The sequence below is a fragment of the Strigops habroptila genome, chromosome 2 (assembly GCF_004027225.2).
Source record: "Strigops habroptila isolate Jane chromosome 2, bStrHab1.2.pri, whole genome shotgun sequence".
In the NCBI taxonomy this organism is placed as follows: Eukaryota; Metazoa; Chordata; class Aves; order Psittaciformes; family Psittacidae; genus Strigops; species Strigops habroptila.
This window is the reverse complement of record NC_044278.2, coordinates 44,278,321-44,301,359: the sequence shown is the minus strand read 5'-3', so window position 1 is coordinate 44,301,359 and position 23,039 is coordinate 44,278,321. Positions and strand designations below refer to the sequence as shown.

Below are 23,039 nucleotides of genomic sequence, written 5' to 3'. Positions count from 1 at the left end.
GGCAGCATAATTTCCAGTAGCTATAGGTGAGAGGATTATCTCCCTCCTGTAATCCAGAGGTTATGGTAAGTAAAAACTCCAACAGGCTCCTGAAGCTGCACAGAGCCCAGGAAAAACAGGTCTGCTCAAATGCAGTATCAACTGTCTTCATGGTTAGTGAAAGGCACTGGGGAACTGTTTATACTTGAATCCAGCCACATGGTAGCATGTTTACGTGAAAGAACGATGTGAAGGTTGAAGGAATACCACAGCTTGTGATTGCATGCCTGAATCAAATGGCTTAACACCATTCATCTATTTTTATGGGTTATATCAGTTTCACTCACCTCCATTTCAAAATGCCCTACTGCGTATGTTAAGCAGAAATGAGTCAGAAAACATACAAGAGGTACTTTAGACAAGATTTATAAAAATTCTGTAAAATTACTTTCAGGCATTAATCAAATACTGGAATAATATTCATTATTCAGAGAGTATTTTTCATTGCACACATGTAGGAAGAAATGGCTTTTAAGTTAATAGTTATATACTGCGCACTTAATTTTCAGAACTGTTATAAAACCATGAATCTCTGAAGATCCAGCCATATTACAACCATCATACAAAATTACACAATGGAATGATGAATGAATTAATAGGCCTGTGCAATAAGCTATGTGCACTGAAGGACACAAGCTGATTCCAAGTACTCATAATTTGGCAGCTAGGAAGCAAATGGGATCAGACATTCCTTATTCAGCAATATTCTTCCATTTCTGGGAGATGAAAAAAGAAAGAGACCTCCTTTAATAGCCCTGAAATAGACTAAGGTTATTCACCTCCAAATACAGCTCTATTTTTGGAGCAACTCTTCCTATATATAACCAGTGACCCCAATGTCCTCTACAAGCTATTTCTCTCATTGCTTTTTTATTGACTGTTGCAACCTACATGCAAAGGTAGGTCACTCAGCCTGTCAAGGGGAATTTGGCAATGCAAAGCCTCAACTGTACCCAATGTATCAGGTAAGGCTACAGTGCTTTTAAAGTAAAAATGAGCTAACATTAGCAGAAAGCACAAAACCTATCTGCCGTCCAAAAAAATGCAACTGTAAGAGCTGGTTTCCAGTAACATCTAGTTTGAAGCTGATGTGAGATAGCTAAATGACTTGCTTAAGATCACACAGCAAATCAGTGATGTATTTTCATACAGTCTCCATTTTTACCACTGTATTACTTTGTTAAGCTGCACAGCAAGAATATATTGCCACCAAAAATATACACTTGTTTATAAACATATGAAGCTCACATACATAAAAACATACACATACATAAATACAAATGGAGACTGAAGCAATCCTTCCACTTCTCCCAGCCACTCTTTCTCACCTGATTTTACTACATTTTTTTCCTGAGCTAGTTTTAATCCAGCTCATTTTCCAACAGCAGGTGTCCAGCCACAAAAACACCCACACTGAAAGAAGGATCAGTGTCAGTACCAGACGAATGATACGAGCTGCTAAAACTGAGAGGAAAAGCAGACTACTGCTTTGGGGGGCAACAAATGGCTGAAGTTATCTTGGAGCCTAGGAAGGCTCCAGTGCACGACTTCCCTCTCTCTGGGTTGCCACTTCTATGGTAAGTGCCACTGTCCCTTCCTCTGTTCCTACAAAAGATAAGCATCTATACCAATATGGAAAACAATCAATGAAAGGAATAGTGAAGGCATTAATTCAATGTGTTTCTTTGGCTTAAATAAACTAATAATTACCTAGAATTCTATGTTTGATCAGAATAAGCAAATATTCATGTATAAATTGTAAAATGTATTGATAAACAGAGAGTGTATGGATTTGTGTCCTTGAGACCCATAAACACTTGCAGATAAAATTTGCTCTGTGCAGTTTATGAATATCATGAAAGATGAGCATTTCTGTGCAAAGTTTCTATTATCAAGAAATACTAGGAATCTTCAATTTGTTCCACTTTTGAATGTATGTCTGATAGCTAGAAAAATAAACCCATATAGTCTGTACCTGTCCTGAAATTTAAAAAAAAAAGAGCAGAGCAGAGGTTGGAAAAGTTCCACAGGTAGAATCTGCTGCCAAACTAGTGAAATCATAGCCATTCAGCTGATACTATCACCACCTTCCACAGTCATTCAGGAAAATTACCGTCTGGTAAACTGGTAACTAGTAAAATGAGGAACAGAACCACTCAAGAGACTTCTGCCTTACCGTCATCTATATTCTAGATTCAATAATGAATTCACTCATACTGGTTATTCAATTATTTTTTGCTGATGGAAAGCAAGGTTATATAGCTGTGACTATATTATACTCCCTGAGGTCATTAAACACGGAGATCTGATTTTAGCTTGTATTTCTGTAGCTATCAGAAACTGGGAGCTTACGTTTACATACTAATTGTAAAACCTTCCTGAGCTGGACCAAATGGAACATTAAAAATAAAGTGCAGTCTACTGTATTCACAGCCATGTCAATTGCCATTAAGGCAGCAGCAGCACCCAACAGACCTGAACTCTGCTCTAGTCCAGCAGTGTTTAGTAGTAACGAACAGTAATGAAGGTTCTATGAAACACATAGAACATAGAGGGCACCCATCAACTAACAATGCCACTTCCTAAGCAAAAAATAGTTGATATCTGTTGGATTTCTGTATCACTTACTACTTAAGTGGTTTACAAGTAATTGTAGATTAAGTCTGCCAGAGTCTCTTGGAAGGAGCGTTTCCTACCCCACTTTACAGAGAGAAATGGAGCGTCAGAGAGGATTGGATCCTGGTCCCAACATGCTGAACACCCACCTCCATGAAGTGCAGAAAGGAGGCTGCTTTGCTGGTAATCTGGCCTTGTAGCTAAGTAGGTGAGGTTTGTATAGTTGGAGAAGCAAAAAGAGGCAGAGGAGCCTGTAGAAGTACAGGGAGTGGGGAAGAGACTGTATGCAATAAACAGCTCTTGGTTAATCCTTGTTATGGGTGGAGAGCTGGAAACAGGCTCTGCAGTGCATACATGTGGCTGTTGTACAAAAATTGGACAATACTAATTTAAACACTGTTGAACAGGAGGGGAGACGAGGGGTGGCCATGAGGGGTGAAGGGTGGTCATGAGGGGAGATCATGAGGGAAGATCATAAAGGGAAAGGAGGGGTGGCCGTAAGGGGAGGCTGTGAGGGGAAAGGAAGGGCAGCCATGAGGGGGGTTCATGAGGGGGAAGGAGGGGTGGCCATGAGGGAAGATCGTGAGGGGAAAGGAGGGGCGGCATGAGGGAAAAGGAGGGATGGCCATGAGGGGTGAAAGGTGGTTGTGAGGGGACATCATGGGCAGCCATGAGGGAAGATCATGAAGGGAAAGGAGGGGAGGCCATGAGGGAAGATTGTGAGGGGAAAGGAGGAAAGGAGGGGCGGCCATGAGGGGAGATCATGAGGGGAAAGGATGGGCAGCCATGAGGGGAGATCATGAGGTGAGAGGAGGGGCGGCCATGAGGGAAGACTGTGAGGGGAGAGGAGGGGTGGCCATGAGGGGAGATCATGAGGGGAAAGGAGGGGTAGCCATGAGGGAAGATCATGAGGAAAGACGAGGGGTGGCCATGAGGGGTGAAGGGCGGTCGTGAGGGGAAATCATGAGGGGAGAGGAAGGGCAGCCATGAGGGAAGATCATAAAGGGAAAGGAGGTGTGGCCATGGAGGGGGAGATCATGAGGCGAAATGAAGGGCAGACATGTGGGAAGATCATGAGAGGAAAGGAGGGACGGCCATGAGGGAAGATCATGAGAGGAAAGGATGGGCAGCCATGAGGGGAGATCATGAAGGGAGAGGAGGGGCAGCCATGAGGGAAGATTGTGAGGGGAGAGAAGGGGTAGCCATGAGGGAAGATTGTGACGGGAGAGGAGGGCCACATGAGGTAAGATCATGAGGGGAGAAAAGGGGTGCCATGAGGGGTGAAAGGCGGCCATGAGGGGAGTTTGTGAGGGGGAAAGAGGGGTGGCCATGAGGGAAGATCATGAGGGGAGAGAAGGAGTGGCCATGAAGGGAGATCGTGACGGGAGAGGAGGGACAGCCATCAGGGGAGATCGTGAGGGGAGACGAGAGGCAGCCATGAGGGGAGATTTTCAGGGGAAAGAAGGGGTGGCCATGAGGGGAGATCACGAGGAGAGATGAGGGGTGGCCATGAGGGAAGATCATGAGGGGAGAGGAGGAGTGGCCATGAGGGAAGATCGTGAGGGGAGATGAGGGGCGTCCATGAGGGGTGAAGGGCAGTCGTGAGGGGAGATCATGAGGGGAGAGGAAGGACAGCCATGAGGAAAGATTGTTGAGGGGAAAGGAGGGGTGGCCAGGAGGGAGGATCATGAGGGGAGAGCAAAGGCAGCCATAGGATGTGAGGGGTGGCCATGGGTGGTAGGAGCGGCAGCTATACAATGTGGGCCACTATGAGTGCAGATGAGAGGTGGCTGTGGGTAGAGATCATGAGGGGCAGCCATAAGGGGAGACCTTGAGGGGATATCAGTTTGCCCTTAGTGACATGGTTTAGTGGTGGGCTTGGCAGTCCTGGGATAACGGTTGGACTTGGTGACCTTATAGGTCTTTTTCAACTTAGTTGATTCTCTGATTCTGTGATTCTATAAATATACAGATACATTCATCATTATTACGGTCTCACTGACGAAGCAGGTAATTCATGAAGTAATTCATGAGATGGTAAGAAAGATATCAGAATAATTCTAATATAGTAGTGTAGTACACAATAAAATGTCTGGCTTACTGAGCAAACATACTTAACAAATACGAAAAATGTTAGCTGTGCAAGAATTATTCCCTGGTATTCTTCCCAGCCAGTTAAGAATAGGATATCTTTTCCCCATTGCTGTGTTCATTTGGAAAGATTCTTTTTAAAAGAATACCCAGATCCAGGAAAACAATTATTTAAGAAAAACATTCTTGGCTTATTAGACTTGTACCTTCCTGGAAAATAACCTTCAATCTCTCCCCCTGCCAAGAAAAAGAACCCAGAGAAAAAAAGTTAAATGGTAATGCTTCCTTCCTTCCCCCTTTTTGCCCCTGCACTTACAATTCTGGCGCAAAATGTGACCAGGCCCTAACTTTATCTTACATTCAGGTTTTTTTTTAGTCTTTGGGCAGCAAAGTGATTTATACATAATGAAGACAGAAAGTTTTTTGAATTAGCAGAGAGATTTCACCTTGAGAAAACTGAAATGGAAACTGATGGATAACAGAATCAATGCATTCGGAATGCTAACAGCGAGGTTTCATAGAACAGAAATTCAGCAGGGCTGCAAGAAATGAGGCATTTGATTCATTTAAAGATGATAATGTCACAAAAGCCACAGAGGTAGATTTCATTTCATAATCATCTTCAATACATTCAAAAGATTGACAATAGGCTTTGGAAATAGTGTATATATATGGTTTAAATCCAACAATCTTGAAAGCAATCAAATGAGAGAGATACTGCAGATGAAACCTTCTGCATTAATGTCCGTTCAATACATAGCACTAATTAACTATTAACCAATCTGAATATTACTGGAACTTTTCAGAAGACCACAATTATTTTAACTACTTCAAGCACCCAGATTCTGCTACTCCCTTAATGCAGAATAGCATTACAAGGAATACAGCCATGCTCCCAGCCAGGGTCAGGGCAGCAGAATCTCATCCATAATGAACTGCAGACTCTTTTTAATATTTGGGTAATGGACTTTCAGTAGGAGAGCTCCCTGGCTGCAGGGTTACTGTGTTCAGGAGCATAACAGCAATGTGCCAGGGAGTCCTGCCCACATGGTTCTTTCCCTTGGAAAGAAACAGCTTAGCTCACCTGGCTTCTCAGGAAAATCACTGGACAGCTACCTTTCCTAAAGTATACAAGTATCTTTCCTATTTCAGTCCCTAACTTTTATGACTTTAATACCTGAATGTAGGAAGCTCCATAATGAGCTTTGCTAACCACTTGCCAGTGCCCTCATAAGGATTTTATTTTTAACAATTCAGAAGATGCCAAGAAAGAACTGAAAGGTCAAGAAAACTGAGCTAGAAGAAATGGATATGCTGTTTTCAGGCACCTCAACTTGCCACACATGAAGAACGGTTCAAATTTCTGGTTTACTGGCTTTTTCTGGACCCTCTGGGGCAAGAAGCCTAATTATTTTACATAATAAACCATTAACATATCCCTGATTACAATATTTACAATTCACAACTATGTTTATAGGTAGTTTTGATTCACTAGCATAAGTATTACCACTTAACCCAGTTAGGCAGTTCTGTTCCTTTGCTTCACTCTATTAAATTTAGCATAAACAGCAGCATAGAAAGACGTAACTGCTTAGGCAGACTTCAGTCTTCATTATATAAGTCACATTTTGTCCTCCAACCCTTATATTTACCAGTGTTTTCTTTTTTCCAACTTTTATTCTGTGTCTTCAGGCAAAATAATTATACTGTCTCACAGTATAACAGCCTGTGATTTAAAGACAAACCTGCTCCATTCTACAGCCTTAAACTGGAAATATTCTCCATCTTATTCCCTAGTGTGGGTCAAATCTTATTAGATCACTTTTTCTTCCAGAGGTGCAGCGATCACCTCTCTGAACAAATATGAGCATGTTACAGCTCTAGAAGAACTACAAACACAGCTCAAGGAAACATGATATACTGAATATTTTTTTATGTGTTTGTTTATTAGATACTTTCAAGTAGGGGATTTTTAACCACCTTTCCAGGCAAGTTAGCACCAGCCTTAGAGGGAAGGACAGAAAAAGAGCACGGCTACTAACGTGGGTTCAGCCAATACTCCATGATCCACCAGCAAATGCTCCGAAGATTAAAATCTGAAGAAATGCTGAAAAATGGACTCATGCTAACCAGCTTTCAAGGAATCTCCTAAGAAAACTTGTACCAACACTATATGTTTCAGCAGGAATCAATGAAGGCATATGTGCCTTATGTTAGCACTGATAAAGATTATTAACTGCTTTCATAAATACTATGCAAAATGTGTAAAGAGCCAGGAAAAATATTGGAAAGATGTGTCTGCTTGGCTCTGTGTGGGAAGCGCCCGTGCAGCTCAGTCTTTTTGCAAAGCACTGAAACTGCTTCTCGTGTGGATTAACTAAGCATTACCACAGTAGATTTTCTATTTTTATTTCTTTGTGGCTTATTCCTTAAAATCACTCATATGATTTTATCACAGCCATATGATTTTAAGTGTTAGATGATTTCAAAGCAAGCCTATTTCAGATAGACAAGACTTGTTTGAGGACTGGATTCCAAAGTGTGTGTGTATATATATATAGTTAAATTCCTGACTTGCAGAAATAACTCAATACCAATAATTAATTGGCATAATTCAGTAATTTTCTGGAAGCATTAGTTTCTGACCTAGTAAGCTATTATATGTGCTGGATATTTCTGTCATTACCCTGGCCCTCAGATATAACAATTCTTCGTGAAATTAAAAAATAAAGTCAAGTTACACAATAAGGCATGAACTTAAGCTGTTGAAATCAATGTAATCCTACATAAGGAGTACTCTTCTGTTGGTAGAATAGGGCTTCAGTGTAGCTTATGTTGCTTTAGAAGCCTTTTAAACTAAGCTCAAAAAGCCCCTGTCAGTCCAGAGCAGTCATTGGTACATGAGATTTTACAACAGATGTAACTACTGGGATTTAACCATAGCAATAGTGGAGATAAAGTCTTGGGTGACACAACCATGCACTTTCCACTGAAAGCCAGTGAGTGCTCTTCAGATTTGTATGTTTTGTTTTGTTTTATCTCTTTCAGACTAGAGAACCACCCTAGCATGTTGCTGAATATTTTTTTGTTTTGTAAGATGTAAGGACATCACAATGAAATCTATGCATTAAACTTTGCAATGACACCATCTGTCTACAAGAATAGGTTAATGAAACCACAGCATTGACCAACAGTGTGAGCACGTCACGTCCATCACTAGTTTCTTATGGTACAATAATAAATGATAATGATTTCTCATTTCAATGCTATGGTGCAAGATTTTCTGTCACAGTACACTCAGTTTCGACTTTTAATTAAAGAAAAAGCTATAACAGCCATGTATATAATAGGTGTTCTACAAAATAGTTCCTTTTGTATTTGTTTGCTATGTACTGTCAACTAAAGCAAAGACAGGACAGAAAAGAAATGGAGAAAAAAAGCGCCTTACCCTCACGAAATGAAGAAGAGTTACCCATGGCAAAGAGATGTAAATAGGAAAAGTTGGATGAAAGATGTGTGGAAAGGAAAGTAAAGGCATCACTGAAAACACGGAAAAAGAAAACAAAAGAAGTGAGGAGGAATGGGGAATGGTTCCACTTAAATAATATACTCTGAAGGCTAGTTTTCCAATGTTTTTTGTAAGGATTGTGGAAAGAAGCAAAGGCATGAGCAACAGTGGTAATAGCTGCCATTATATCTATAATCAGCAGAGATGTTGCTGAACAGGAATTGCTCTTGTCAGAACAGATTGCAAAATTGTAATCAGTTCTGTATTATCATCAAGAAATTTAAATGTCAAGTCACAACTCCGCAGAACATGCTAGTGAAATTAAGCCATGTGCTAACATCTACATAAAAATAACTTTTTATATATGCAACCGACAGAATGTTATGTACAGTATTATACATCACCTCAGCATTTGTGACTTTCCTGATTGGTAAAGTTGGGTAAGGACGTTTTTGATTGTGTTTTTAAAGGTGTGGGGTGTCTGGTTAGACAACACTGATCCACTGCTGTAATATTACTTAGAAAATAAATAGAAAAATGCCATTTTTGAAACAAGCAATGTTTAAAACACTGATCTAGAACTGGGGACCTAGACAGAATAAAAGTTTTGAACCTGGATTCCCCAATTCCCCTCTGCATATTGCTTCTCAATCGTTGATGGAATTACTGATTTTGTTGTTGCTGATCACTTGTTTGTTTTTTGGGAGATGGCATATGAAAGGACCCTGTATCTTTTCCTCCCTTATCATAAAGGTTTTGGTCTTACCATGATAAAGAAAAAGAACCAACTTAGAAATCTTTAAAAGCGTTTTCACAGGATGGCAAAGTGCTCTCCATCCAGCTATTGTATGGTTTGCTTTTATAACCAAAATTCTATGCAGTGCTTTTGTACATCTCTGTTTTGAACAAAAGAATAAGAGCTTTAGACTAGCTACGGAACTAAGAAAGCGACAACCATTATCCAGCTTAACATCACGAGTGCACAAACGCCAGGAGAGTGCTGTAGTATTCATTTTCAGTCCATGATTCACCACCAGTAATTGGCATAAGCATGGAAGAGGGTGAGGCAATTTACAACTGACTGCTGCTTTTTCCTCTGTCCCCCCTAAGGGCTCTAAGTGCCCAGGAATGGCATCGGAGTTCATGGGGGAATAAAGAGGATCCCAGTAACAAGAATGGTTGTACACCTGAGCTGCTGCAAAGGCTATTTAACTTCCATTTTCTTCAAAGGCTACTGCTAAGCCCCACCTTGTCTGTCACAGAGGCCCACTCTCATTCCTTGTATAAATTTGGATTACTGAAAAGACATCAAATGGTAGATTTAATCAGATCCATTTCTGATAGAAGGATGAATCTCAGAGAAGCTAAGCCTGTCCTACCAAAAGTACACAACACTGGGCAACACCAGTAACACATATCACAGTCAATTATTATCTGGACTCACACTGCCCGATGCATCAGTATTTTGGAATACACTGGACAACTCCACTCACTTGTCCATCATTTTTACTAATAACTCATTTAGCCACACAATTTCTCCAACCCATTGTTCTCTTTGTAAATAAATAATAAATCTAACACATTTATCATAAATCTTTCCAATTACTCTGTGCCATAAACTGTTCTGAACTCCAAACCTCTCATAGTAAAAGACATTAATCCACTGTGAATTGTTTTGGCTTAGTAAGTTTTCATTTATTGCTCTACCCTCTTTTAAAAGGCTGTTTATTTCTTTAAAGATATTTTACATGAGCCATCAAAAGCTTCCTGAAAATTTATAACATTTATGATCTTTGGGTCCACTTCCATTCCAAAATCATAATTTGCTTCTTTTTTTCTTTTAACGAGTTGTCTAACAGGCTAGAATGACATGATTTGCCCTTGTAAATGCCATTCTGGTTTGACCCTATCAAGTTATACTTATTTAAGTGTTCACACTATTTCAGCCTTGGGCTCAATAGGTTCCCCTTGTTAGTGGTAACAGGAGGTCATCAGCTAAACCCTTTGCAACATGGTGTGTGTGTGGTTTGGTTTATAGACTCTTGTTGGCTCCTATTCTCCATTAAAAAAAACCCCAAAACAACCCACATCCCCTAACTTCTGGGAATTAACGAAACCTATTATAAATCAAATTTCCTACCAAACCTTTTATAAATTGTTAGAAAAACTCAGGAAAAAAAAAAGCAAACCAAAAACCCCAAAAAACCCCAACAACACAAAACACACTAAGATTTTATCCTGACAGGGACTCCAAGGAAATGATTCTATGATTCTATGAAATTAGAACAAGGATTAAAAAAGTTTACTTCCATCACACCACTATATGCTGTTTGCAGTTATAGCTTTCTCTTTCAAGCAAGCAAAGGCTTACCTGCAAATTTGTAAACATGGGTAACAAACACTAAATAGTAGAATTTCACTGTATTTCCATACCATTCCTTTATATGAATGTCTACAATAAAAACGTTCACGCAATTTATCACAAGCTTCTAGTTTTCCATGTTTATCCCAAATGAAAAGCTGGGAAAAACATACTACTTGCTTCTCCAGAAGAATGTTATTATCATAAACCATATCAAGAGCAGAAGGTTAAACAAAAAGCAGACATATGGATGCTGGAAAGCTCATAAACCTATGTGAAATCAATTCAGCAATTGATTTCACTGCAATTACACTCCGTCTATAACTATAGCTCTGCTTTCAAGTCCAAAGAAAAGGCAGGTTTAGCTGTTGAATGTATACTATTTTACAGAAAGGTTTTACTAATAAAGCAGTCTGGGTAGAAACCAGCCACACTGAAATAACATTTAAGGGTACTGGTGAAAGGTAGCAATGCTTACACATTCAGGGTACCCTCGTTCTGCCTTTTACAAAAACAGGTCTCTCCTGGCACAGCTGCGACTGCAGGAGGAGAGTGACGGCAGCAGCTGCCGCCAATGTATTTCTAAGTAGAGGTAGAAGATGGCTGTCGCAGCTTTTGCTTACAGCCCTGGGACAAGAGTCAGAGCACCCTGCTTTCCAAGTGCCGTTTATACTGTGGCACTCACCCCAGCAAACATCTCTCCTGCACTGCCAACTTGAGAAGGAAGGAGGATGAGAGAAGACAGAAAAATAACCTCTTGTTACTCCTGTACAGGTGATTTCCCAATTAAACTGTTTGTGTTGCAGGAGCAGAGATTATTATTTTGGAGAGAAATTTAGAGTGTTTTAAATTGGTGTTTGCAGTAAAATTTATTCAAATTGGCCTGAACTGGGTCTCTGGTCTTGTGTATTGGGAAGGGTAAAGATTACTAACTGCACCAAACCCACAATTTTTTGTAGCATTAAAAGCAGGGCAGCACTAATATTACATCTGTTAAACAAGTATGACTTCTTATCGTTGGTCTTCTCACTTATTTTAGACTTTTAAACAGAAATAACAAAAGCCTTCCTATTCAAAATAGCTCACCATTCCCTATTTCCTTTTTATTTTTTTTTTTAAACAGAAAACCCTGGTAAAACTTTTTAAGTAAAGCAGAAATGATCCTTTAATCCTGCAATTAAAACATGATAGAAATGCACTCACATACATTGCCAAACCCTCAATCTACATTTCAAATCATAACAAAGTCACTAAAAAGCAGAAATTTACACCATAAGCTTCTTAGGTAAACTTTAAAAAGCACTATAACTTACCAATGTCATTGCTTCTTTCAGAGGAGTCTTTCTCTAGAGTGCTGGATACTGTACTGCCCACTAATTCCACTTTTGGACTATCACTCCTGCATTTGGATCAAGAAGAGCAGATATTTTACTGGAGTTTTCATGTGGGTTACAGTAACTTAATAGCTAACTTGCAATTACTAATGAGAGAGTGAAATATTCTTCCTTTGTAGCACAAGAGTAATAGCAACGTGTCAGAGCAATCTCCAGTAAGTAGACATGCTGTATAGATTAACCTTATCTCATTTCTCCTTAACACCTGTCAAAATAGCCTATTTTAGACACCGTAGTGTCCTGAATAATTCTTCAGATGTTCACAGCATCTCAACGTGAAGGAAATCTAAGGGCAAAGGGACATTCTTCAATACCTTATTTAATTTTTTTTCTAATTAATTGGCCTGCATAAACTACAGCAATGGACTACCTAGAATAGTGCAGAAAGGGAGAGAAGCTTAAGCTAGCATTGTACATTTCGGTGGTTCCTGGTATTTACTCATAAATGCAGCTACTTTAGCACATTTTTGCATGTTGCTTATGAGACGAGACTGTCAAAATTTTTCCACAGGTCTAAAGAACCAAGATCACCTGCTCTGTCTGAAATGTCTTTGGAATGGGCAAGTGTCAAGATTTGCGATACTTTATACAGAGGAACTATTTTTAAATCAAACGGGAGATCAAACACATGCAATGTGATTATTCTTTCTTCAGAGAACTTTCTATCCCACAACTATTTAAGTTTACTAAAATAATGTAAGTACTGAAACATTTAACTTAAAAAGGGCAAGTGGTAGGTGAGTAGCTTGGCATTGCAAAGTCACACAGACAAAACCCTGTGACATTTACTGTGATAACAAGTGTCCAATTAATGCAAGAAATTGTACTTACCATCATTATCAGGTCACCTAACACGTATCATAGTTTTTCCACAATGACTATTCCCAGCATAGCACTGTAACAATTACGATGTATGTAAGGTACCTAAATTATGGGTAAAAATATAGATCCGTCCCTGAAACAACCCAGGCAGAGGTGCATTTCTATGAAGAGCAATAATTAGCCATCGAAAGCAAAATACAGAGCGAGTTCCTGAATCTTGTTGATTTTTTTCATTTGTCTTTGCTTTTGATGCCATAAGCTGATGACAGATGGCCTGAACCTCAACTCATGGCAGCCATTTATGAGCAAAGCACAAAGTAGCTGGAAACCCTGTTTCAGAATTCCGGAAGTCTGAAAATTTGTATTAAAAAATGGAGGAAGTCACAGATTAAGTGAACATATATCCTGTTAAACACTGTGGTAGGGCGATAAGTGTTCTATGAACTAGAAAAGATAGGCAAACAGTTTATGACCTGAAAAAAACCCCACAGTGCTACACAGCTGTCAATATGGCAGGCAGTTTGCACCAGGAAGGAAACAGTAGAAATATAACACACATTCCTAGAAAAATTTATTAATTGGTGAGATGATAATAAGGGTATTCTCCAAGTGCTCCACCTGATCGATTAGTTTTCTTATTTTTTGGCCTTTAATTTATTTTTAAAAATTGCTTAATGTATTTGTAAATCTATAAGAAGCAACATAGCTTCTTGGCTGACAGGGCAATGAACATTTGACTACATACTTTGTTTTTCACACATACATTTCCCAGCAAACTGAGAGCACCAAGTGATTTGGAAGTGCTTTAGGAAATATGTGAGTATGGTTTTGGAGGACAGTCTTAGGATAGCGTGATCTAGGGCTGAAAGTCACAACATTTACCATTTGACTACAAAAGATACCAAGATATGACAACCCCTTAACCCTCTCCAACTCTGTTCTCAAAAGAACCAACGGACTTACTATGCTGATCTACATCCATACTGTAGTGGAGCCATCCCTTCTTGGGCACAGTGTCTCCCTCCCTCCACTGATGCCCATGCAGATATGCTGTCAGCTTGATCAGACAGATGATCAGCTTGAAAGAAACCTCACACTAATAGAAATCCCACTGCACATTGATTAATTGCCATCTGGAGCAACTCCCTGACCCATATGGCTGAACGGCTGCACAAATGCTGTTGCTAACGTAAGGGAGGCTATGGGACCAGGCTGCCAGGAGAGGGAACCTGCCCCGGTTAGTAGCAGCATGGAGGCAGATTGGTTTAGGCTGACTGTAAAAATGTACTTTCTGTACGTCTTTATGGCTTGCCTACTCCAGAGAGTTGACTCATCTGTAAATTGTATAATCACAAGTTAAATAAGCTATGAAGCCTTTGGAGGAAATGGACAGGTATTCTCTGTCCCACATGGGTTTTGTCTTTCCTTTTGCTCTTGAAGCCCTAACCTGTCTCCAAGGAAGAATGATTAAATGGAATAACAATCATCGCCACAAAAGATCAGTGAGATACATAAGATGCAAGCCACTTAGAACAGAAAAAAACCCCCTCTTCTGCTCAGCAGCTGCCATGGAAATCTCACGGAACTCATTTTATAAATACAGCAATTTTCCCCCCTAGGATCATCCCCCCTACTGGTTTTGGCTGAGATAGAGTTAATTTTCTTTATAGCAACCTGCACAATGCTGTTCCAGATTTGAGATGAAGTAAGTGTTGATAACATGGGGAAGTGTTTTCGTTATTGCTGGGCTTGGCTTACACAGTGTCAAGGCATTCTCTGTTTCTCACACTGCCCTGCCAGTGAGAAGGGGGGCGGGGGGGAGGGCACAAGAAGCTGGAAGGGACACAGCCAGGACAGCTGATCCCAGCTGATCAAAGAGATATCCCATACCATATGTCACTGTGCTCAGCAATAAAAGCTGGGGGAAGAAGTAGGACGAGGGGGACATTCAAAGTTATGGCATTTGTCTTCCCAAGTTACCATTACTGTGATGGAGCCCTGCTTTCCTGGGGATGGCTGAACACTTGCCTGCCGATGGGACATGCTGAAAGAATTCTCTGTTTTGCTTTGCTTGCATGCACAGCTTTTGCTTTACCTGTTCAACTATCTTTATCTCAACCCATGATTTTTGTCACTTTTGCCCTTCTGATTCTCACGCCCCTCCCAATGTGGGGGAATGACTGAGCAGCTGTATGGGGCTGAGCTGTCAGCTGGGGTTAAACTATCACAGGTGAGCAAAAATTCTGCTGTTTCAATTTTTATTGTAATTGCCTTAGGTTTTTCATATTCTGGAAATGGATACCAGCAGGTCTTAAAAATCTTTACTATCTTATAAAACTGAACTGATTTAAAATTAAAATGCATTTATTGAAATGACTGCTTCCATCTGAAGTTTCACATTTCTTAATTAGTCAAGTAATTTGAAGTCTTCCATGGATTATTTCATTATGTGAACTTCCTGCTCTCTTCCTACAAGACACCCTTACAAGTTAGAACTTACCAGAGCTATATGAGGTAAACCATTAATTTGAATTAGCTGGTGAAGAAATTAATAGGGAAACTACTAGCACTGAGATCATCAGCATGCATCATCACCACCGTAAAAATCACCTTCTCTTCTAAGCTTTAACTACTGTTACAAATAAAATTCTTTCAAATACAACAGTATTAGATAAAACGAACAAAACATTATTTTTTTTCCCTGTGCTAGACACAGAGGAGTTTGGACAGTTAAAGAACACAACAGGGTTACAGTTTAGATCTGCTTTTTCACTTTGTTAACTTTGTACTTAGAAAAAAGGAAATCAGAAGAGCAATAAAACACCCCTCCACAGCTCTAAATGTTTACAATATTTACAATATGTTTAAAATATTCCAGGCAAAGGATAGGACAAAAGAATAGTTACCCCGTTCTATGCCCAGCCAGTGAACTGAACACTAGGATACGCACGGGTCTTGCCCAGAAGACATTACTTAGCTATATCTAAAGGTCATAGCAAATACTTGGTTTTCCAAGCATGCCCACGTGACCAGCAGGTGTGGACTATATTTTGGAATAACTAGTTCAAAGCCAAAAAGTCCAAAAGAAATTGTGGCAGTAGCACCTAGGTAGAAGGGTAAGTTCTCTCAGAGATGCACATTCAAAGCACTTCAGTAAGATGAAACTGGCAGCATCAGACAGTCCCCATTTTTTTAATTTTATACATCTCAGATTCCACTCTGAGAGCATGAGTTTAACTATATGTGGAGGAATGACAGGAATCAATGACTAGGATTTTATTCCGCTCTACCCTATACTCCATACTGGTATTTAATTCACTATCAGTATACTTGAACTCCAGTAGTTCAATGGCAGTTATTTTTTCTAACAGTAAAATAGTAAAATTATTTCTATGCCTGTATTCTAGTATTTCTGCAAGATGTGCAGCTTTCCCATTTTAGGCAACTGCTTTTTTCTGGCTTTCACCTATTTCTACTATGCATAAAGGAAGTCTAGAGGGCACAACCCAGATGCTGATGAGTAATGTAGCCATCTAGACTTCATTAGGACTACAGGCAAGGCCTTTAATTTCTGTAACCTCTGTTTTTCCGTGCTCTACAGAGATTAAATGGAGTTATGTTGGCAAGTCCAATTTCTCAGTGCTCCTCAAAGGCTGTAGCCACCTTTGATAAAGAGCATCATGTAACCATAGAATAACAACCAAGATTAGAATATAAATATTTTACAGTAGCATTCTGCAGTGGCACCAGTTTAAAGAACATTGTATGAAGACACATGTATTTTGCTAAAAATTGATCTAAAATGATGAAAGAAAACAGACTGAAACCAAACTGACAATATTTGAAATATGCATTTTCTAATGCTGTTCCTCAGTACAATCCAAGCTTTTGCACTGACTTAGTGCCAAGGCTAAACTGGAATAATCTGAGGTAAACTAAGTAAGTCAACATCAGTTTAACATACTGATACAGGTATTTCCCACATATTCTGCAGTGGAAACTATGATGTTGCAGTAACAGTGTATTCTTCAATCGAAATGAATTAGCAACGAACAGTCTAAGACTATTATTCTTGAGAAGACAGTTATGAATCAGGTGACTAGATGGCTTTTCTCTTTTGTTCTTTAAATTACAGTTAATCATAAAATAAACAATGACATGAACTGTAAAATCTAAATTTTATCATAAAATAAACTGTGACATGAACTGTAAAATCTAAATTCTTTAAATGTGTGTTTTTCCACTAAACTCAAAAGCAGTGGACAGAGGAAGAACAGTACCTTGTATGAGTCACAGGCACAGCTGGTCTTTCTGGTCGTCTCGGGGGTAAGGTACCAGGTCTATTCACAGAGTTCACTTTGGGTGGCCGAGGTTTCTTCGGAGGTATAGCAGGAACTGAAGGCTTCTGCAAGTCGAACTGTTTTTGCTCTCTCTCTGATCTTTCTTTAAATCAATTATTTCCAGGAAAAAAGAACACGGATATTATGAAATAGAATTCATTTGCACTTTTAAGTCTACAATTAAACAAGAAATCTTCAACTGTACATACACTGTATACAAAGAAAAAGCTTATCTCTTTTCCACATCTGTCCTAAATAATTCTTTATTTGACACAAGATGTTTACCACAAATCAGCTGTTTGCCCTGCCTGACTGTTCTGTCTGTAATTCCTGCTGGCCAAAATGTGTGTGCAGTGTCTGAATAGGAATGCTGATTTCTGAGTGTAAAAAATAAGAATGGCAAAAAATTACATACATATGGAACAATATCCCATGAGCACAACTTATATCAAATTCTAATATAAAACAATATTAAGTTAGAAGGTCACAAAAGTAATTACGCTGGATATTCTTAACATCTCTTGAACAAACAGGGAAATACCATTTCTGGGGGGAATATAAAAGTGTGTTTCAAGTGAACTACAGTTAAATGAAAATACAAGAATTAAAATTTAGCAATGTTTGGCAGGATGTAAACCCCTCAGGAAAATCAGATCTTTTATTTAGTTTTTTAAGCCCAGACTTACATGCTGATTTTTTCAGCCTGCCAGTGAAACACTGGCTCATTTGCAGAACTGATTATGCATAGTTGGGAAGTGCCACAATACTAATACCCAATGCCAAACACGCAATGCCTGTGAGCATGCAAAGTGCAATGCATATGAATAACTCTCGTAAATAATATGCTCTAAATTCATAATACAAAAGAAACATGTAAACACATTTGCCACACCATAGGAAACCTGATTCTTCTTAAAGAAATAACAAAACTCTCAAAGAGACCAAAGTTTTGTTCTCTGTATTCTATTATGCCAACACCCACTTCCCTTGATAACACCGTCTACAATATGTCGTGAATATTACACCTCTGTATACAGGTAAGAGGTCTTGGGAGTGTTACAGGGTATTGCTTAATGGGTTCTAGGTTTCAGTCTGAGAGGATCATGGAATACATCACCAGAAACACAGTCCACATGAGATTTGGAATAGTCCACTAAGTCACTGTCCACAGGCATACACTCTTTTCCAGTACACTTTCAGTTGATGCAATTTGTTGGGTCCTCTGTACCATTGAAGCTTTTCCAGCGTATTGTGTAATTTTTACACACTTACGCCTATGGTGATTTATACTGCGCCAGTGTCCAAGAATCTGAACTATGGGGGGGATGGGCTAGGCAGTGTACCAACACACCGCGTAAAGAACATTCCTGTGCCACCCTTGCTGCCACACCGCACCAAGCAATTCCTGCCACTCCCTGGTACTCCAGAAATGTAGGCATGACTCCTACAGCCTCTTTTCAGCATTTAGAAAAGCTACATATATTTATACCCTGGGACAGTGTCATGTTTATATTTCCTCCACCATTTTGACAGCTGTTTTCTTAAATCCAAAATGGAAAGCAAAGGGTTTTATTGCTAACATAACCACAAGAAGTGGCACACATAACCAAAAATAAATATCTGCAGACAAAACTGCTAAAACACCTGTCAGATCACTAAGACATATATCCAGAAACAGATCTTGGGGCAAAGTCTGAATGTTCTGGCACTGAATTGTAACTGCATTTTATGCATTTAGTCATGTGCATACACGTGCCTTTTAAAAGACTGCAAGGTTGAATACTTAAAAGTTAAGAAATCCCATAAAAAATTTGTCTGTATAATCTAAGAATCTGCTTAAATGTATGAAACTTGACACCATTAGAGAATCAGTGTAACTATTATCCCCAAACTATTCATAATGCACAATGAATACAATGAAACCATTAAAGGTTTAATTTGCTTGTCACTGCTCTGTGTGGTACTGTGCCCCATTTCTTGCAATGTTCAAACCTGGCTTTGAAGACAGGATTTTTTCATTTCTTCACAGGCTTGCCTATGACTTTTGTGACTATGATAATGGGGTGATTCATAAGCATCGATGACTAGATCTTCACAAAACTCCTCTGTGATGCAGGAAAACCACCAACCCTGCTTTTAACTAGAGAACCAAAGCATATAGATGTTAAGAAAAAAGTAGATACTAATCTGAGGTATTTTACTTGATCAAGGATCTGTGTTTTTCTGAGCACAGAGCTTTAGACAGCATTTTATGTATTGAGAGCATATCTCCCCTTGACTTCAGGTGAGGCTGCAAGCACTTACCAGCTCTGGACTGGTACAATTGAATACCCTGAATTTAATTCTAAGGCAATAATGAGATCCTTTCTAAAATGTGTACCATCACAGATCTATCAGAGTGGGAAATAAACATCCAGACAATGCACTTAATGGAAACAGAAACTGGGAAATGAGGATGTGCATCAGTTCCATTCCCCTGTCTCTCTGCAGAGAGCAGGCAGGAAAGCACATTTCATACCTCTTTCTTCTGTTCGATTAGGAAGACATTCTGGCCTTTCAGGAGGCACCTTTCTGATTTCATGCTTTCGATCTGTAGTACCTGTCGAAGAAAGGAAAATTTGGAATTCTGAACAAGTCAACAAACCAGCATAGAAAGCCACACACAATTTAATTTTGCAATTTCTTAGGCTTTTTCCGTGCTCCAATTTGAAAATGTCTTGCTAAAACTGAACGTAAATCTAGATTCAAGTATTTGCTTACACCAATATGACAAGAAAGCAATTACATGTTTATTATTTTCTCACAGATCAGGTTTACAGTTTCCAAAGTGTGCACCTCAAAAGAATAGGCACTTTCTGATCACTCCATGAAAGAAAAAATAAATTCTAAGAATAAATAAAATAAAAAGAAAAAATAACTACAAATTTTTAGAGTGTGGAAATATCCTTTACCATTGTAGACATACTTAACTGAAGAACAGTTCAACAGTGTGGAGAATGATTAGGAATAAATCAATTAATTGGGCATTTCTACCAAAAGAATACATAATACAGACAAATACAGGGTTTATTTTACACTGAGTACCCTCTTCTTTTTCAACTCTAGTACTAGCTGTTCACTTCCACATGTTAGAAGGATGAGAACAGTAGTACTGACAGTATTCTTCATGACTGTTTTAATTGACAGCTTATAGCCTGGTGGTGTAAGGCTCTGTTGCCTTCTGCCTCTGTACTAGAGACCCTGACACACTGACTTCTGTTGCTAGTAGGAATACAGGAACTTGTGGCACCAACAACGGGAAGATTTTGCAAAAATTTCCTGGCACATGCAAAATGCAATCTTCCAGTCCTTGTATTACAAGAAATGCTTTACTGGATACTGGCTTCACTGCGTTGGCTAAATACTAGTTGGCTAAATACTAATACCATTTCAACTTACTAGTGTTGAAAATTACTTTAGCTAAGACTATTAGTATTCCAATAAAAATTACAGTAGATGACATCCAAGAAAAGCGAGGAGGCAGGGCAGGGAACACATGCAATTTTTTACTTCAATCTATTCTATTATATGCACTTCTCTAATACATTTACATTTTTTGAATGTGCTGTCGCAACTCTCTCCTGCAGCTGGTTCCTAGAAATCAGTACTCATCATTGGCCATTGTTTCTTTACATAACTGTGCTGTTGGACAGGCAGCATTTGTATCACTTATCATGGCAATAAATAATCCTGAATTCCCATTTTATGGTTGGATTCTATGATCTTAAGGGTCTTTTCCAACCTAAACTGTTCTATAAAAATACTTCACTCCTAAAGTGTTGCTAGAAACAAATTAAAGCCTTTCTAAACACAAGTTATGCAAAGCACAAGTCAACATACTGATAGTCTTGCACATACTAGCGTGTTCAAGAAAAAGAGACACAAGTCCATATACCTAATTACAGTAAGATTAACAGTCATCATTAACACAGAGAGGGATATTTTTAGGACATGTCTAAAACAGTGAGCCTACAAACACTGAGGAGCTCCCAGGCTCAGGTCTACTCCCTACTTGGGTTGTCAACCCCAAATTAATCAGCACCTAGGCAGGCACCATGATCCTGCCTTAACTGCCATAAGAAGGTCACCTGCAAGGAAGCTCTGGTGAACTCTGTACAAGCTCCCAGAGAGACTCAGAAGAGTGTTCTCACCCTCCAGACTAGATGCAGGTGTATTGCTTATCCCAGGTACCCAATGAAATGCCTAATGCTTTTCAAAAGGACTCATGCGCCTAACTTTGGCTCTCCAGTTTTCACATTACTTTGTATAGTAACCCAGCACAGATGGCCCTGGAAGTCTACTGCTGCGCAGATCTGGAAATAAAGCCAAACTTCCAGCTATACTATAATACAAACTAGACACCTCCTCCATATATGTGCTGTTTATACTACAAAGACCAGCTCTAATTCTCTGATTTTATGCTCTGCATCAGAAGATACTCATATTTAATTATTTAGGCTTCAATTGACAGTTCTCAATTTATTCATCACACTATGACTGGTTAAATATACAGAAACATTACTGGATGTTGTTACCTATCATCAACAGTAAGGCCTGATGTGGGGATGTGGTAAAATACAGTATTATCTCAGTAAAGTGATAATTTGACAAGGTAGATGATGTCAGGATGGTAATAATAATCCATAATAAACATAGGATCATTTTCATCTCTACATACAGATCAGAAGAAACTCCTGTGCATAACACCACCACCCTTGTAAAAAACAAGGGTTTAAACTTACACAGGGGAAGTTCAGATTAGATATAAGGAAGAAGTTCTTTACAGTGAGGGTGGTGAGGCACTGGAATGGGTTGTCCGAAGAAGTTGTGAATGCTCCACCCCTGGTGGTGTTCAAGGCCAGGCTGGACAGAGCCTTGGGCAACATGGTTTAGTGTGAGGAGTCCCTGCCCATGACAGGGGGGTTGGAACTAGGTGATCTTAAGGTCCCTTCCAACCCTAATTATTCTATGATTCTATGACAATCAGCCAAGACTTGTCAAAGACTGAGTATGAAAACAAAGAACAGCGATAGCCTTGGCTTTGCCGTAGACTTAGACGGCCTAAATTGAATTGTCTAAATCCTTTATACATCCATTTTTCTTTCTGAAAACATGCATATTATCCTCCTATGGTGACACAACTAATGCATTGCATGCTAACAGGTACAAAAATACTAAAAGTAGTATTCTCTAATTATAGGCCTATAAATTGAAAGAAATATAATGTTTTATAGAGCTTTTCCAAAGTTGTCACTATGACATATTTAATAAGCAGACACCACTAGATGGCAAAGTTATACTGCTCTCTCTGGACACTGCTACTGATCTTAAAATCAAATTTATGTTTTTATGAGTCTCAGGACAGAGTGAAGAATAAACCATGGGTGTCAGTAAGCAAACCAAATATTTATGGTCACGATTCTGTAGTCAAAAACTGCTTGACAAATTAAAACAAATTAAATTACAGCTTATTGATTCACAGTAAATTGTATACGGGTGTAACTTTTCCTTCTATTAATAGATCAAGGCTGCAGGAGAGGGAAATTTACATTTTAAAGCACGAAAGCTGGAACAGACCATAGCGACAAGTTAAATGATCTGGCTAGATTGAATGTGTTCATTTCACTTTTTTAACGTGTGCCAGCACTGGGGGAAGTGGTAGTGCTGCTGCAGAATTTTAACAAATGGATTGGAGCTAAAGAGATTAAAGAATTCCAGCCATAGTTATGTTTCCACCACAATTGCAACACAAATGAAAACCCTGACAGCATCCCTTGCCTTTTGCTGAATGGAACTGGAATTTGGTTTGTGAGGTCTGTACATACTTT

General features: G+C 39.2%; 1 protein-coding gene across 7 annotated transcripts in view; it reads right to left on the bottom strand.

Moving 5' to 3' along the window:
- Positions 1-23,039, bottom strand: part of SH3KBP1 (SH3 domain containing kinase binding protein 1) — a 221,120-nt gene that overhangs the window by 10,964 nt on the left and 187,117 nt on the right. For all 7 annotated transcript variants that reach the window (XM_030476111.2, XM_030476113.2, XM_030476114.2 and 4 more), the window contains 3 exons: positions 19,691-19,771; positions 17,113-17,275; positions 11,930-12,015 (listed from right to left, as the gene is read on the bottom strand). In XM_030476111.2, coding sequence (XP_030331971.1) covers positions 11,930-12,015; positions 17,113-17,275; positions 19,691-19,771 — 330 coding nt within the window. The remainder of the gene's footprint in view (positions 1-11,929; positions 12,016-17,112; positions 17,276-19,690; positions 19,772-23,039) is intronic.